This window comes from Temnothorax longispinosus, chromosome 7 (assembly GCF_030848805.1).
Source record: "Temnothorax longispinosus isolate EJ_2023e chromosome 7, Tlon_JGU_v1, whole genome shotgun sequence".
Lineage (NCBI taxonomy): Eukaryota > Metazoa > Arthropoda > Insecta > Hymenoptera > Formicidae > Temnothorax > Temnothorax longispinosus.
The window spans coordinates 4,238,886-4,254,304 of NC_092364.1; the positions used below are offsets into that span (position 1 = coordinate 4,238,886).

Consider the following 15,419-nt stretch of genomic DNA (forward strand, 5'->3'; position numbering starts at 1 on the left):
GCGCTTTAACACATCTTCTTTATGCGCAACGTCGTGCGTTTTAATGCACGTTTCTTATTGTTATTACACTCGAAAGTTCGCAGCACAATGCGAAGTCGGAGAACAATGCCGGGTGCAGGCAAACAGGCTCAAAAGAACGGCGCCGCGTTTGCCTCATTGTCGCGGTGTCACGCGACTATTCTTGAATGGAGGAAGTTGCTACCGCGGTTCTGATGGAGTTTCTTGCCCGCAATAGATTTTGCGGAAGGTCCCGCGTATATCTGGGCTTGACTACTGAAATGAATTTCTATTCGATCCGAAAGCGGAGATTACGCTTCATCGATGTTATTCCCTTCTCTCTCTTCGCGGAATGCATCCTTACAATTATCTCGACGCATTTTATCTTCAGAAATTTTGCTCGAACATCAATTAACAAATAAAATTGCGCCTCATGCAGTTTAGACTGACATTTATATATATTATTTAAAAACTACTAGAATCTAAGATAACAAAGTCAAATTACATATTAAAACTTCATTTCTGGATTATTCCTAATTTTTTAACCTTTCTATATATTCCAAATAATAATAATTTCTCTCTTGTTTTTATGGTAATATATACAATACTTAGTTTTTTATAATACCCTACGATCTTATCTAAAATTTTAGCTAAATATTTCTACCAACGTTCCTCCGGACGTTCCAATCTTTCGGTTACTGTGAAATTTTTCCAACTCCCTATATAAGTCAAAATTTGACTGAGCAATGAATTTTAGATTTTCTACGTTAATTCAAGTAAATGACACGGGGGAGCCGGTTCTTTCTACTCAACGACACAAACGCGCGCACTTCTGTAACTAACATTGACGCCCGATGAGATTTCTCATTAGCGAAGCTAATTGATATTTGCCAGCTGTGCCTGACCAAAGGCATGCGGCCTGCGTTTACCTGTCGCCAACGCCGCGCCGCTCGTCCACGGTTACCCGCGTATTGTAATCCTCTCTGATGGAGAGCCTCCTGTAGAAGCATTCCTGCGGGGGTTCAATTAGAGGGTTCGGCTTGTTACATGTGGGCGCAGCAGAGGCGAAAACCAAACCCAAGGCGCCCGGTGGCCCCGTTGTGAATTAGTACATCGCCCGGTGTAATTACACGACGTCGCCGGCTGGTCACGACGAAACTCAGAATATATCTCGAGCAGAGCAGGGGCGTTGGGGAGCTAGGCTTCGCACCGCAAATAAAACATTTTCCCGTAATGACTTTCACGATCGCGAAAATAGAAATAAAAGGTAGGAATACCTACACAAAGTTTCTCCGTTCGAACTTTCTTTATTCCTCTTTTTCGCAAACTTCTTTCTTCTGATCCGCGTGAGCCGAAGTTTGAAGTGTAATAACGACAACTCAAGAGGAGTAAGAATCGAACGAGCGAAAAAAAAAGTTGTTTTAATACTGCCTTACTTTTAGTTTTTTCTTTTATTATAAAAGTAACGCTAAACGTTGTTTCTCTGTGAGATATTGAAATGTCGATAAGTATTGTCAATTAAAAAAATTGGATTCCGTATCGGATTAAAATAAATCGCGAAGACAATCGGAAATTTTTCTCTCATTTTAAATTACATTCCTAGCTTCCACAGTTTGCATACAATTTTCCCCACAGATTTCCGGTAATTGAAAAAGTAACGATTCTTTCACACCGTTTTGACTTCAAGCCGAGCGAAAGAAATGCGGATAGTTACCGAAACTCCGGATGATCATTGATCAGGTAGTCAAAGTTGTCATATTCGATTAATGGCGACGACGTAGGCGGCGGGAGAGCAATCTCGAAAGTTCGACGCGCGCCGGGCTTTCGAGCTTAATCTACGGCCGAGTCAAATATTGAACTTTCGCGTGCGCCGGGAACAGCGAAGTTTATTGAATTTCGTATTGTTTACACCGCGAGTCCGCGGGCGTCGTTTAATTGACGTTTGTCACGTCGCGGAAAATTGTCGCTCGCATGAGCTACACCGTCGCGCGTCGTGCCGATCGCACCGGCGCTACATCGCACGTTTTGGGACTGGCCAACGGCGAAGGAACTTAATTTATCACGAATTTTGTTGGAACCGGATAAAGCAACGGATCGACATCGTGCAGGTATATTTTAGCGGCAAAAACGCGAAACATATCAAAATAATCCAGATACTTTGCGGTATATCTTTCGCATTTCCCATTATTTCAGCAGTAATTTCTCCGAAAATTTCGAGACAATTGCGATTGCACTGCCGGACAATACAGTTCTGATGATAATCATCTCTCATTAACGTAAATCAATTAATCGTATATGCTGCATATATATAGATCAAATTATTTCGAGAACACAATACTAGCTATTGACTGCAGCTGTCAAAAGAAATTGTTAGTAATATCAAAAATTCTGAATTAAGTTAATTATGGGTAATACTAATTTTTAATTAGAACTATTCCATATTTATTAATGGTGTGAGAGATTGTTAAATTGGATGATAAAATAAATAATAAATATCGTTTAAAATGAACAGATTTTCTCGTTTGTGATAAAACCTCGCTTTCGATCACGTTACTTTCTCGCCAAGTAAACAATTCAAATGTATACTTAATGGACTCGTCGTCACCACGACTGCGACAATATCGATCTCGCCGGAGCCGGATCAGAACAATCGGCAAAGGATTAGGAGGAACATCCCGCGAAATGCGGGAGAAACATGCTACTGCAGGGAGACGCTCGTTTCGAAAGTGGCCTCGTCACCGGAACGGGGGCGAGAAGACGGAGGCGAGGGTGGTAAAGAGAATAAACGCGCTACACAGAGGCGGGCAATCCCGGAAATGCCTTTGCAAATCAGAGCAGCTCGCCCGGTGCGCGCGTCAGTTCAAAAGAACCGTCCGTCTTTCTCTCCCGACCACCCATTCCGCGCTTCCTTCCACCCCCCCTGTCTCTTTTTTCTCATCTTCCTCCTCTGCGTTTGTTTGGTTCTCCTCCAAACGCGGTACCCGCGTCCCACACTTCCTCCTTCCACTCCCGAGACCGTACAATCGCGTCGTCGGCGTCGTCTAAGTAAAAAAAAGAAAGATGGGGAAAAGAAAGAAAGGGAGGGGAGGGAAACGCGGTAACACGGGAAAATCCTTTGAGAAACGTTGTCGGTCCTTACACGACACAATACTACTTGCAAAGTAGGGCGTGTGTAAAATATGCGTGTAAAAAGAGAAAGAGGCGTAATCGACACACGGTCGCGGGGTTTCGAAAGCACTCGTTATGCACACGACTGGAGACGAAAGCAGCGGAGCGTGTGCGTTAGAGAGGTCGATTTTTAAATTTGATTTAATTAAGAGTCTCGCGTGTTTTTTCTCCTTTGCGATGAATATGTATAGTTCACTGTCTCTCGCGAATGGATAAGTTCTATCGGAAGGAGAGAAGACCTTTTGTGAAGGAGCCATCGTAATCTCGCAGGATATCCTATTTGAACGCATATACCGCTATACAAAAGAGGACTTAAGGGTTCTTAAGAATAGCTAGAATCGGTAGGAAGAAGGGGGAACGAATTTGTTCCAATGATATAAATCCGTATAAAGCGAAAAGCCATTCAGAACAGATTGCTGTATATAGCATATATGTCGTTCACGAACTGTACCAAAATAAAAGATGATGTTTGAAAACGACTATATGTCAATTGCACCTATAAAATTATTTGTGTTTAAAAAAAGGTTTACTTTTTTATGTTCAATATTTGGAGCAGAGTATTTTTATCATTTATAAATATCACTTATAATAATGAAGAATCGCAAAATATTCTCTACATTTTTTAAGCGCACACACACACAAACATGTATAGTTTATAAAAATAATTTATCTTAAGCATTATATTTAAAATAGTATATACTCGCTCAAGATATACGGTATATTTAAACTATTCTGTTTTATTGAAAGCAGAATCCAAATTAATTTGGTAATTTGTATTCGTGCTAAAACAGACTATACCCCTGCTTGAAAGCAGGAAGGTTATTGTTAAACGTATCAAAAAGATGAATAGCAATCAGCTGCGTTAAATGGCGAACACTTATTTTGTTTACCGCTGTAATCAATAAAACGCGTTAAAGTGCCTTATCGTCCGCGACCACGATAGACAACCATCCATTCGTCAACGACGCCATCGTCGTCGACTGGTTACGGTACAGAAAATCCAGTAACGAAGTCGTTTCTTCGTGGATTACGCGGATACGCTTCGGTGCCTTTTGTGTAGCAAAAGGAAAAGAGAGAGAACCGCGAGAAGATGGAAGTAAAAGAGACTCCGTCGCACGGTCTCATGGGGGGTTTACTTATTCCTTAGTCGATGAATATCTCTCTCTCTCTCTCTCTCTCTCTCTCTCTCTCTCTCTCTCTCTCTTTCACGTCTCAGTTTGCGAATTATGTTTTCATCAGGTTCAAGTGTCCGTTTATATCGATTGTCGACGAACGAAAAAGCATCGCGCGCGTGCTCACGCGAGGACCCACTTGTGTGATGCGCGGTGCCATTGAAAATAATATTCTTTAAGAATTATTCCGTAACGTCGAGCACCGTAACGACGACGCAAACGACGATGATATTAAATTTAATGGAGGGAGCCCGCCGCGACAAAGCGAATAGACATTGTTTGAGGCGGGAATTATAAGCGGCGACGCGCGCCATTAAATTATTAATGAGGATTTTCGCGTAAGGCAGAATACGTGTGTTTCGTAAAGCGAGACTCAGTCCGTAAATCCCGTGAAAATTATAACAGCACAGCACCGAAAGATCCACGCGTGTTCCCTGGTCTATCTTAGCCACTTTATGCAGCACAAAAAGAGTTTTTGCGTTGTGTGTGAAGCACGTACGGTCCTTTTGAGCACGTACGCTTGCGTAGTCACACGAAAATCGCGACGTAATTATATAAAAAAATGTTAAAAAATAACGCCCAAAAATTTCGAGAATATTGAGGACTTGATAAGACCGATTGTTTGTTAAATCTGAATTTTGTAAATATGGGCAACACAAGATAAATAATTTTCAGAACATTAGAGAGGGAGACAAAAAACAGAAGAAATACGAACGTAGAACACATAAAATTACTAATTTACGCAATATAGAGTTCATAAATACTTATACACGGTATAAAATAAACAATTTTTGGGCAACGTCCGAGCTTAACTCAGAAAAGTTGTGATGCACTCGTTTAAAAACCCACCACACGTGTACAAGCATATATAATTAGTTTTTAAAGTAACGTTTCAACGCTACAATCTTATTAAAGAAAGCGCGGAGTTACTTAAGCAACAAGGACGGGTAGAAAATCATGACCCAATTTCAAAGTAAGTCGTCTGAACTTTTTGAGACGCATTTGCTCGACGCGACTTTCAACTCTTGAAGTCTGCTCTCGTAGCCTGCCAAGAAGAAAGTATCACGTCTGAATTATGTCTTAAAATTTAAAATGTCAAGAGCACAAGACGCGATCTGTCTCGTGAGCTCGCATTGGGACAAGCTAGGATTTTCGAGACTCGCAAAAAGTGTATTTCAACCAACATTGAACATAAAATATATACCAAAAGCTTCTTGGATACACTTGCGTAAAAGAATATACAAAAGCGTGTGTAGTGTAGGAGGCAATCGAGCCACACAAAGAAGTATTTAATTTTCGATGCACCTCGCAGTACTCTATTATGCTGAAATTTTTTTTATACGCAAAACTATTTTGCCGATATCAATTTGTCATTTATTAGTCGCTTACGATCCGATATTTAATGCAATGGAGCCTATATATGTGATGCAAGTTTAAAACATATACGATGTTTTCAAAACCTTGCAAAATTTCTTTGTAAAATATACGTTTTATAAATCGTGCGAACAAATTTAATGAGTCGAGTTTTAGAAACGCAGAAACATAGCAAGACGTTTCAGCATTTGAACCGTAGAGGCGGATCAACACGCCTCAATTGCGAGTTATCTCTCGCTTTCGTTTTCCCGCAAGTCGATTCAGTTCTCGGGAGACGCAAGAGGAAAATGTCACGTCAGAATTATGTCTTAAAAACGTCAGACGCACAGAATGTCTACCCCACCCTGAGAAGCTGCAGACAATGCTTCGCGCGAGAACGGCTCGGAGCGGGGAGGGACGAATATGAATTTCTAGAAAGGTTTGCTTAAGCAAATTGCGAAATGCAGCTTGCTAACGAATGGGAAAAGCGAGAGAGAGACAATGAGAAGTGGTTCGCCGAGGGAGAAAACGAGGACGACGAAGGTCCTGAATTGCGCGCCTTCGTTTCGCGGATATACGGACCGACCATCGTCCCTTGCCGATGCTTTCGCACTCGAGAGGAAAAGCTCCGCCAGTGACGAGAACAAAACGAATTTTGGCGAGAATGTCGGCCACGTGAAATATTACCCGTCCGGTTTGGACGTGCTGTTTGTTCAGAATCCGTGATTAGCTTCCCAACCACTCGGAGGATATTTTTTGAACTTCGAACATTTTCTTCTCTAAAAAGCAACTCCGTTATTATCGTATGCTAATAAAAAAGAATCTAATTTAAAAGGATAACCGCTCGTTTATATACGCGCTCGAGATTCAGTCGGGATTTCATTTAATTAATATTTTGCGGTGATTTATTTCCGCGCGATTCGAAACTTTCGTCATAAATTTAACACGAAATACGCATTTACTTCCTCGGCAAAGTCCTTTTCATGAAAGTCACTCGCAATCTCTGTTTACCGAAGTAAACGCGAAATAAATTGTTAGCTGAATATACGAGATATTATACATTGCTAATGATGTTATTCCCATAAACGAATGGTCACTTATTCGTAGAACGATTGTTCGAGCGAATTACGAGTAAAACACGGTCGCCGGATGCAATTTTCTAAATGCACTAGTAACTTGCTAAAGTGATACTCCGCGTGTTTGATGTTATCCGCGATCCGCGATGAATTATAAACGCTCGCTCGCGGGTAACGAGCGTCGAAATAAATACACCCGTAATCGGTGTAAATTTCTCTGCACGCGCCGTCGACTGTAGCGCGATACACACAGCCGCATGGCAAATCATAAATGCAACCCTTTGCTCTTTGAGTGCTCAGCCGTCAATACAATCATCAATATGCAACTCACTCACTGCAAACTGCTGGCGCGAGATTACGTTATACTCCTGATTATGGCGCCAGCGAACCATTTTCGAGATGGAAACCAATTGATTCGTCGGATACATCTATGATGATCTAATGGCCCTTCTACCGGATAAACTGATCCGTATGGAGCTAAAGATATCAATCGGAATTGAATAGGGGACAGTTATTTAGGGCTAAAAACATAAGATATATTTTTGCTCTCGTTTATATTAGAATTTATATTCGCAAACATACTATATAGGTACATTTATAGTATATCTCTCAAAAGTTTAGATTATTTATACGCTGAAATCAACATAGGTATATACTGCCATAACCGCGAAGGAAAACTTCATTTTCGTTACGTAATAAACGCCCGGATGGATGAACAACTTTGCATTCATCGGAGTTGAGCATACGGCGGCGGAATGTCTGAAAGGAAGTTTTCGCTACTCTAAAGTAACTGCCTCCCTTCCTAGAAACGCGAAACAACAGGCATTATCGAAATTCCATACTTAACGGCGACGTCAGCGGTACACGGAATTAAAGCAAATTGACGAGCATCCTTGACTGGCAATTAAGCGCAATTGGCCTACGTCGCGTACGGCTAATCCGTCGCGACGTAGGAGACGATAGATTAGGCAAACGTATACGCCGTCAGGATTGTACGGAACATGGTTTTCAGCGCGGGCGCGATAACGCCAAATTCGATTTGCAACTCGAATTCGAAACATCGTTAGCCACCGCCACTACCGCCGCGCGCTGCTCATTGCGACGTAACTCGATTTGCCTTTCATCGCGTGTAACTGACGTATCGAGGTCGTCGATTCGAGTAGATTATTGCGTGACGTATTAATTTACGTTCGATTAGTCTTTCCGGACTGACAACGCGCGGTTTTTTTAAATCCCGTTGTTGTGCGTCCGGTTATGAAATATTGATATTGCGCTCCGCGTGCGCTCATCTCGCGAGAATATTTCAATCGATACTCGGCGAGGGATCGGTTGGAAAAGCGCAACTCGGTGGGCCGAGCTAATGTTATGCAAAATTATCTCCTAGATGTGCGTTCAGAATTAAAAAAGTACGTTCAGAAATCGAGATTGGGATACTTCCGCTATACGGAGAAATGTAGGAAAAGAGAGCAACGTGAGAGTGAATGTGAGAGAAAGAGAGTCAGGCTAAAAAATGGCGACAACAAATTGCGATTTCGACTTTTTTTCACAGGAGTAACAAATGTCGCGGGAATAAAGCTCGGAAAAATTTAATGCATTTTGTATGTAGAGAATTAAAAACAACGTCGAGCCGGCGGCGGCGGCGGCGGAAAATGCGACGTGGGTCGTAAAATATCCGAGTGAAAAAAGTAAAATAAAAAATAGAAATTAAGCGCAACGCTTTATTACCGTTACGTGAAAAGAAACGACGATCTGCCGTTCGGTTGTGACAAGTTGCGCCGCGGAGAGACGGTCCGTACATGAAACGCGACGAGCTGAATTTCTCGCCCGGCGCGGCGTTCGCGAACTCGCGCGCAGCGGCGCGTGTAAATTTCAATAGAAATTTCGGCATCGGAGATCCGTCTATCACGCGATATCATAAATAATCGATGAACGAGATCGCGGACGAGAACGCAATGCAGTCAGAAATACTTCAATTCGGCACTTTTTTCCCGATTCTATTTCCGAATGCGGCTATACGCGACACGCGAATTTTTTCCGCGCGCGGGAATGTTGGTTAATTAAATTAGCACGGCATGAGTGCTCGACGCTGTATTTTGTCATTTACATATACTGAGCTGTATACCAAATATAAACGCCATTATCCGAATCCATGTAGCTATATAATATGTGATTTTGAAAAAAATTTTTTACAAGTTACGATTAAATGGAAGCAAAGTTCAAAGTTCAAAGCAAGAAGATTATAAAAAGATAAGTGAAAAAATTAAAAAAATAAAATTTAATTTAATTTTATGTAAAGTAATTAATTAACGCATGGTAACACATGATATAAAATTTAAATATGTTTTTCATTCGGTTGATTAAATGGAAAGATGATAACATTTAGTATACTTTTAAAATATGAAACTTTAATTTTTCATGTATTCATTTCAGGATATTTTTTATTCTAATCAAATAGAATAGATCTTTGCATTTTTGCAGTATTTTATCCTAAATTTGAATTGATTTTTATGCAAAATATTAGAGCGTCTCTCGGCTTATTTTTGCATCTTTTAATTTAAATTACACAAAAGAACATATTTTCTCCCGCAGACAGATGTGCGCGAGGATAACGAGAATAATTGTTCTCGACAAACACATTGTATGCATTATTAGAGATTTCCAACGATATTCTGTAATGAAGCAAATCTCGCTAAGTACCGAAATCAATGCTCCTTTGCATCTTGATTATAAACCGCTGCAAGTATACAATGTCGGAAATTACTACCGCGAGCAACTAAGCACCGGAGAATAGCAGCCGGTTGCTTTGTAATTAGGCGAACATGAGAAGATTTGAATTGTAGACTCCGCTTCCGCTTATCAGGCGTGTCAGGGACGGTATAATGTGATAGAGAACGTGGTGTTTCCATCAAAAGCGAAGGCTAATAAAATATTGAATATATTTCATACTAGAAACATTCAATGATGTTAATTTGTAATTAAATCAGAGTTGTGAATGTCGGAAATAATAGCTCGAGGAAATATAATTGGTGCAGGGAAACCTGAACCCTGATTTTTCTTTTTCTATTTAGTAAAAACTAATTACATATTTTCAAGAATTTTTTAAAAGTAAAATGCATAATATATGAAAATGACTTCTTTTGTTATGTCGCGCGTAAATGGAAAAATCCTCTTATTACAACGGCTAGCCATTAAATCAGTGAAGTTCACAGACTCTCGCGGGGGGACGAAGAAAGTTTCGCGGCTAATGACGCGGTACTTTTAAAACGACCGGACTTAGCGCGTCCATGAGGTATTGGTATAAAATTTAGCCGCTCGTATATTCCGCGGAAACTTTCCGGAACATAAATACCCCGTGCCAAGGGTACGCTAAAGATAATCTTGGGGGATAAAAGAAACCACAGCGCGACGCTTGATTCTCGATCCACTTTTGCTCTTAACTTTATAAATCACAATTGTACGACTACGAAGAGCTTTCTAAGCCCAGCTTTTGTTTAATTTCAAAAGGTAAAAATGAAAAGGATTCATTTGTTCTGTTATTAGTGCTATCGTGACTTCTTGATAATGCAATCTTCATAGAATGAAGATGCACGTATATGCATACAAAACTTAAGAATAATAGTTGTAACAAAATCTTGTATTTTAATAATAATAAATTTAATCGTTTCTCTTCATAGAACAAGAAATATTCTAGGCTTTTCCTATTTCTAATGTATCGCAAACGTATTTAAAAAAAAATGCAATTTATTATTCTATATCTGAGAAGTTTTCGCTCGCTTTTTTCAAAGTAAAGTCGTGACACAAGAAAAACATCATAGAAACCGAGACTTAGGTGTGCACGAGAAGCAAGAGAGGAAAGCGAATACCTCATCGGAATAAGTAATACGTATGCAAGAGCGAAACGGGCGAAGTGAAATACCGTGAAAATTGTCTCGGACACGGTTACTTTTCCAAGACACGGAAAAGCGAAGTGTGTACCTACTTGAAAGTCGAACTTGCTGAACTCCTGCTGGGCGTCGATGTCGGCGTTTCGCGGCACGATTGCGGGACAGGTGGCGAGCGACACCTGAGCATCTGGCGACTCGCTGTAGTCCGGAGTGGCGGAGGTCAGGCTACGGTCGTATCGGAGCTCTTCGTTCAGGATGGCGGCGGCGGCGGCGGGATGGCCCGACGACGGCGCCTGGACCTGGCTGACATAGTACAGGCACAGCAGGAGCGACAGCACCACGATGCAGAGGACGAAGACGCGGCCGGAGCCGCGACGCAGTATTTTGTACATGATTCGTTCGGCGCGACTCGCGTTGCTCGTAGACTCCACGGTAGATCACGGCGATTCATCTAGAGATCGAGCGGATCGTGCGGCGGGCAACCGTGCCGAGTCAGCGGCGATGATCGACGATCGATCTTCGGCCTCGGCTCCGTCGTTCGTCGGCTTCATGGAACGTCGCGACAGGAGGACAGCCTTGAAAAAGAAAGAAACACATTTGTTAAAAGAATAAAATTATCTAGTTGGATACAATCCTTGATAATAATTTTCTTAATTTTGTACAAAACATAAATATTATTGCTGATATATTTTCTATTGATATAATTCTGATCGAACATGTAAATTCATAAGCTTATAACACGTAGAATAAGCTTCGTGCCAAAACACGCAAACGCAATGAATCGAAATCGCATTTTGTACAATGGTAGGTATGCTATGATCATAAATGATAATTAATTATTATATATATATATCGCGCCATTTACCGTTGACTGATCGAAAATACAGACATTTTAATCTTGTCGAGATGAGAGTACAAGAGAGATTTGCATGGAATTAATTAATTTCAATTAATTCAATTATTCAAAACAGGAATATATGGACGATATAATACCTTGTGTTTAGTTGTCATCCAGGTTATTACGCAGGGAGTTAGAAACTGTCATTGACTTTATTATTTACACTGCATTTGGATATGCATGAAAAGCAAAGTGAATTTAAAGAATCATTTTGTTGCTGACACTAACGTCGTGCATGCGAACGTAATGGCGTGGCGGCCGAGTTATCGTATATTCAGACTGACGTGATACGGAATTATGACTCGATGCACACACGCTTTATGTGGAGAGATCGTAATGATCCGCGCACCTGTATTTTTCCACGCGAAATATGTATCTTCACTCACAAATAGCCAAGGTCGGTCGAAACGCGATCGATCAACACTTCGCTAACAATTTTCTTCTCTACTTTTCTACATCATTTACGACAAATGGTCATCTATCTTCATGATAAAGAGCCCGCGCGCACTTTTATAGTCTCACACATAGAACGCATGGTACACGAATCGACGGTAAACGTTTAGGAATATCAACATTGTATATACAACTATCCGTGTTAACAGTAAATAAATTGACAGTCAATAAATCAAAACTTAATTAGGACAGTCCGTTATTGACACGAACGGAAAATATAGGTATACGAAAACGATTCTATATAAAAACATGAAGTTAAAAATGCAGATACAAAAATTTTTTGTATCACGATATGGAATCGTCGCTTTTCCGATTATATCACAAATAATGGACCAGCCTGTATTTCATCGCGAGATAGAGTTAATCGATGGCTTTCATAAACATCGATGGATTGTCCGATGAATTGCAAATCGAGATTGTTCCCGTGGATACCGACCATCAGCATTTCCCAAAATCGGGAAAACAACATGGGGAAGAGAGGGAGGACGGGTTACTGTATTCGTGCTGCAATTTAATTCGGTCGTAGTACGATAAGCCTCGTGAACCAGAGACACAGTGTAGTCCGTCGAAACCTTTCGTTCGCTGACCAGCTCGCTAAAGCCTCCATCACGATATATAAGGTCGCTTCTCACGCGATAATCGATCGCGTCTCTCATATAACTCCGCGCTCAATGCTCACAACGCAGAGAGGGAGAGAGAGGCTACGTAGCAAGAGGCGAGAGAGAGAAAGAAAGAAAGAGAGAGAGAGAGAGATGTATATATAAATAGATAAAGCGTAAAGAGAGAGAAAGACGAAGAGGGTGAAGAGTTAGCTAAAAGGGAAGCGAGATTAGAGTTTAATTCGGTATTAACTCGACGCGTACGAGACAGACGATGTGCACACACGAGGGAGAAGGAGAGGAACTGCGACGACTTCGTTCGAGCGCAACGCGATAGAAACTACTCGTCCGAAAGTTCATGGAGAGATTAAACCAGCTAGAGCCACGTCAACATTATCGAAGCGCGTATATGGAGGAGTAACGAAACGGCTCGTAGGAAAATGGACAGTCGCGGAAAGCGATGGAAATCCGAGAGTAAATTTACAGTTAATTAAGCCAACTGACAGAACAACGGAGTAAGTCGCTAATTAGAAGGTAATTCGTATTGTAAATCGCCATTATTTTTAATTTTGTTATGCAATTGTAATTAAAATACGATTGTTATTATCCTCGTTTGAAGAAATAACAATTTTTTGCTTAATTATGCCACCACAGCACGTAATATTTTTAAAATAGTATCCTTTTATAGAATCATAAAAAGAATTATGCAATAAAGCAGCAAATTTTTTTAAGTTTATTCGCATTTCTATTTTACTACGACAAGAAAAATACCATCCATGTTATTATTCCACGCCTACGTCGAAAGTGGTATCGTATTGTATTTATCTATAAACAAATAAAGTAGGGTCGTTCACAGATCAATAAATTAAAATTAATTAGTTGTTCTCGTGATCAACAAAATCATAAAACAAATACTAAATATATATGTGATATGTGCTATCCGTCAAATTAATAAACGTTCTAAATGTTTGCAGAGCCACAAAGCGATGGAAACGATGGAAGCGATTTACATTCGCGCGCACATCATTGTTGGAAACAATCCATATTACTATAAATCCAATTACCCCCGATATGAATACCATAAATTCAATATCCTCTCTGCCGCAATCTCGATATCATCGAAGTAATAATTAATATACAAGCCGCAAGTAGAGCTATCAACTTTCGAATATGGAGTAGTTTGCAGGCTCAGGCGCGCCGCAAGCTCGCGAGTGTCCCTTCGCTCATCATCACTTCCATTCGTGATGGAGATCCAGAAAGTTCCATGTCGAGCTTCAATTTTCTCCCCAAGGACCCCAATAAAAACGCATCAAGGAGATTGAGGAGACAAACGAGAGGGACATCAAGACGGTCGGATGCTCGTCAGGTGCCGGTCCTCCAGTCATTCAGCCAACATCCCGAACGTAATCCCTTTGTCCGTCCACAACGAGGACGATGAAACGTGTCGAGGATGCGTTATCGAGACTCGTTCGATGTGCTCACGATCGAACGGCGCATTGAGGAAGATATTAAAAAATACCTGAATCAAGATTCAGCCAATGTTCAGGCATGCGATCTATATGTTCCTCATAGCGATTGGTTTTACATTGCGTGAAACATATTTCTTTTATGACGTGTATGAGCGTTTTTATTTTCCATGTTTATTAGTTATTTTCCGTTATTTTCTATCATATATTATAAAAAATATTGCTGCGGTTTTAATCATTTCGAACGAATGCGGCTACGTAGGTATTCTTGGCGCGAGTACTATCGAGTTAATTAGGGTTGACGTTATATCGACTTGGAACGGGCTATTAGCCAAACTCTAATTTAAATATTTCTGGAGAAAAGAGGCCTCGGATGAAATCGCCTTTCCTTAGTAAATCTGAGTTGATTACTAAAGCTCGAGTTTCGGCCGCTCGAAAATTCGCGCCATCGCTATCGCCAACGACTATCGACCTGACCGAATTGACAATGAGACGATGCTATTGGTTTCCTGGGCTATTTCGTCGCGACGAACAAGAGTTCTACGACGAATGACTGCGGATTGCGGTGTAACGATGTTGATACGCGAATTTTCACGATTGCGAGTTGCGAAGTGCGAAGGCACGCGTCGTGAAAAAAGAACCGTGTAAACTTGAGCTTTATATAGTGAAAGACAAATGATAATTTAAATAAACTTTTGGTAAAATAAAGTAAAACTATATTAAAACGTTTATGTAGCGATAATAATAACGATTATTCTGTAATCTGACGATCTGACAAATCAGCAACATTTATCACATCAAGTATAATTTTCGCGAGATATTCTTAAAAAATTACTCTACGCAAGACATGTATTTTTATTTTTTAGTAAAACAATTTTACCTACAACAAAAATTCATTCATTTCGGCCTAGTTTTAAAGCTTGTCAAATATATGTAACCCCTTAAATTAAAGCCTGTCTATGTGAGACGATACGCGACAGTTGAAAAAGTCGTCGGTTAAATGTGCTCGTCGCGAAGAATTCGCGAGCTTCTTCCCGCGACTGAGAGGGAAATACGAAAGAGGTGGGAGTAAAATCGTCGCGAATCGTCGAGCGAAGAAAGGATGCTTTTTACACGATGCATCGCGGGAAAACTTTGGCGAACGTTCGCGGCAATCGCGAGCGGAGTAAAGCCGATTTTTTCGAGCATAAGCGCGAAGTGGTAAAGCACTCGAAACTCGCGTACAGCGAAAAAAAAACCGATCTCCCACGCCCCCACGATCTCTTTCTATCTTAATCCTTTATTGCCCCTGTCTTTCTCTCCGTTTCTCTCGTTCTTTCCCGATCTATTCCCGGTTCGCTTTCGTCGCGTGCC

At 40.8% G+C, this 15,419-nt stretch overlaps 1 protein-coding gene across 4 annotated transcripts in view; it reads right to left on the reverse strand.

Moving 5' to 3' along the window:
• Alpha-man-iib (alpha-Mannosidase class II b) overlaps window positions 1-15,419 on the reverse strand; it is a 144,952-nt gene that overhangs the window by 64,107 nt on the left and 65,426 nt on the right. For 3 of the 4 annotated variants that reach the window (XM_071783910.1, XM_071783912.1, XM_071783911.1), the window contains exon 2: window positions 10,746-11,225. In XM_071783910.1, coding sequence (XP_071640011.1) covers window positions 10,746-11,042 — 297 coding nt within the window. In that variant the 5' untranslated portion in view covers window positions 11,043-11,225. Of the gene's footprint in view, window positions 1-10,745; window positions 11,226-11,643; window positions 11,834-15,419 lie in introns of those variants that run through there. The other variant, XM_071783913.1, reaches the window with a different exon arrangement.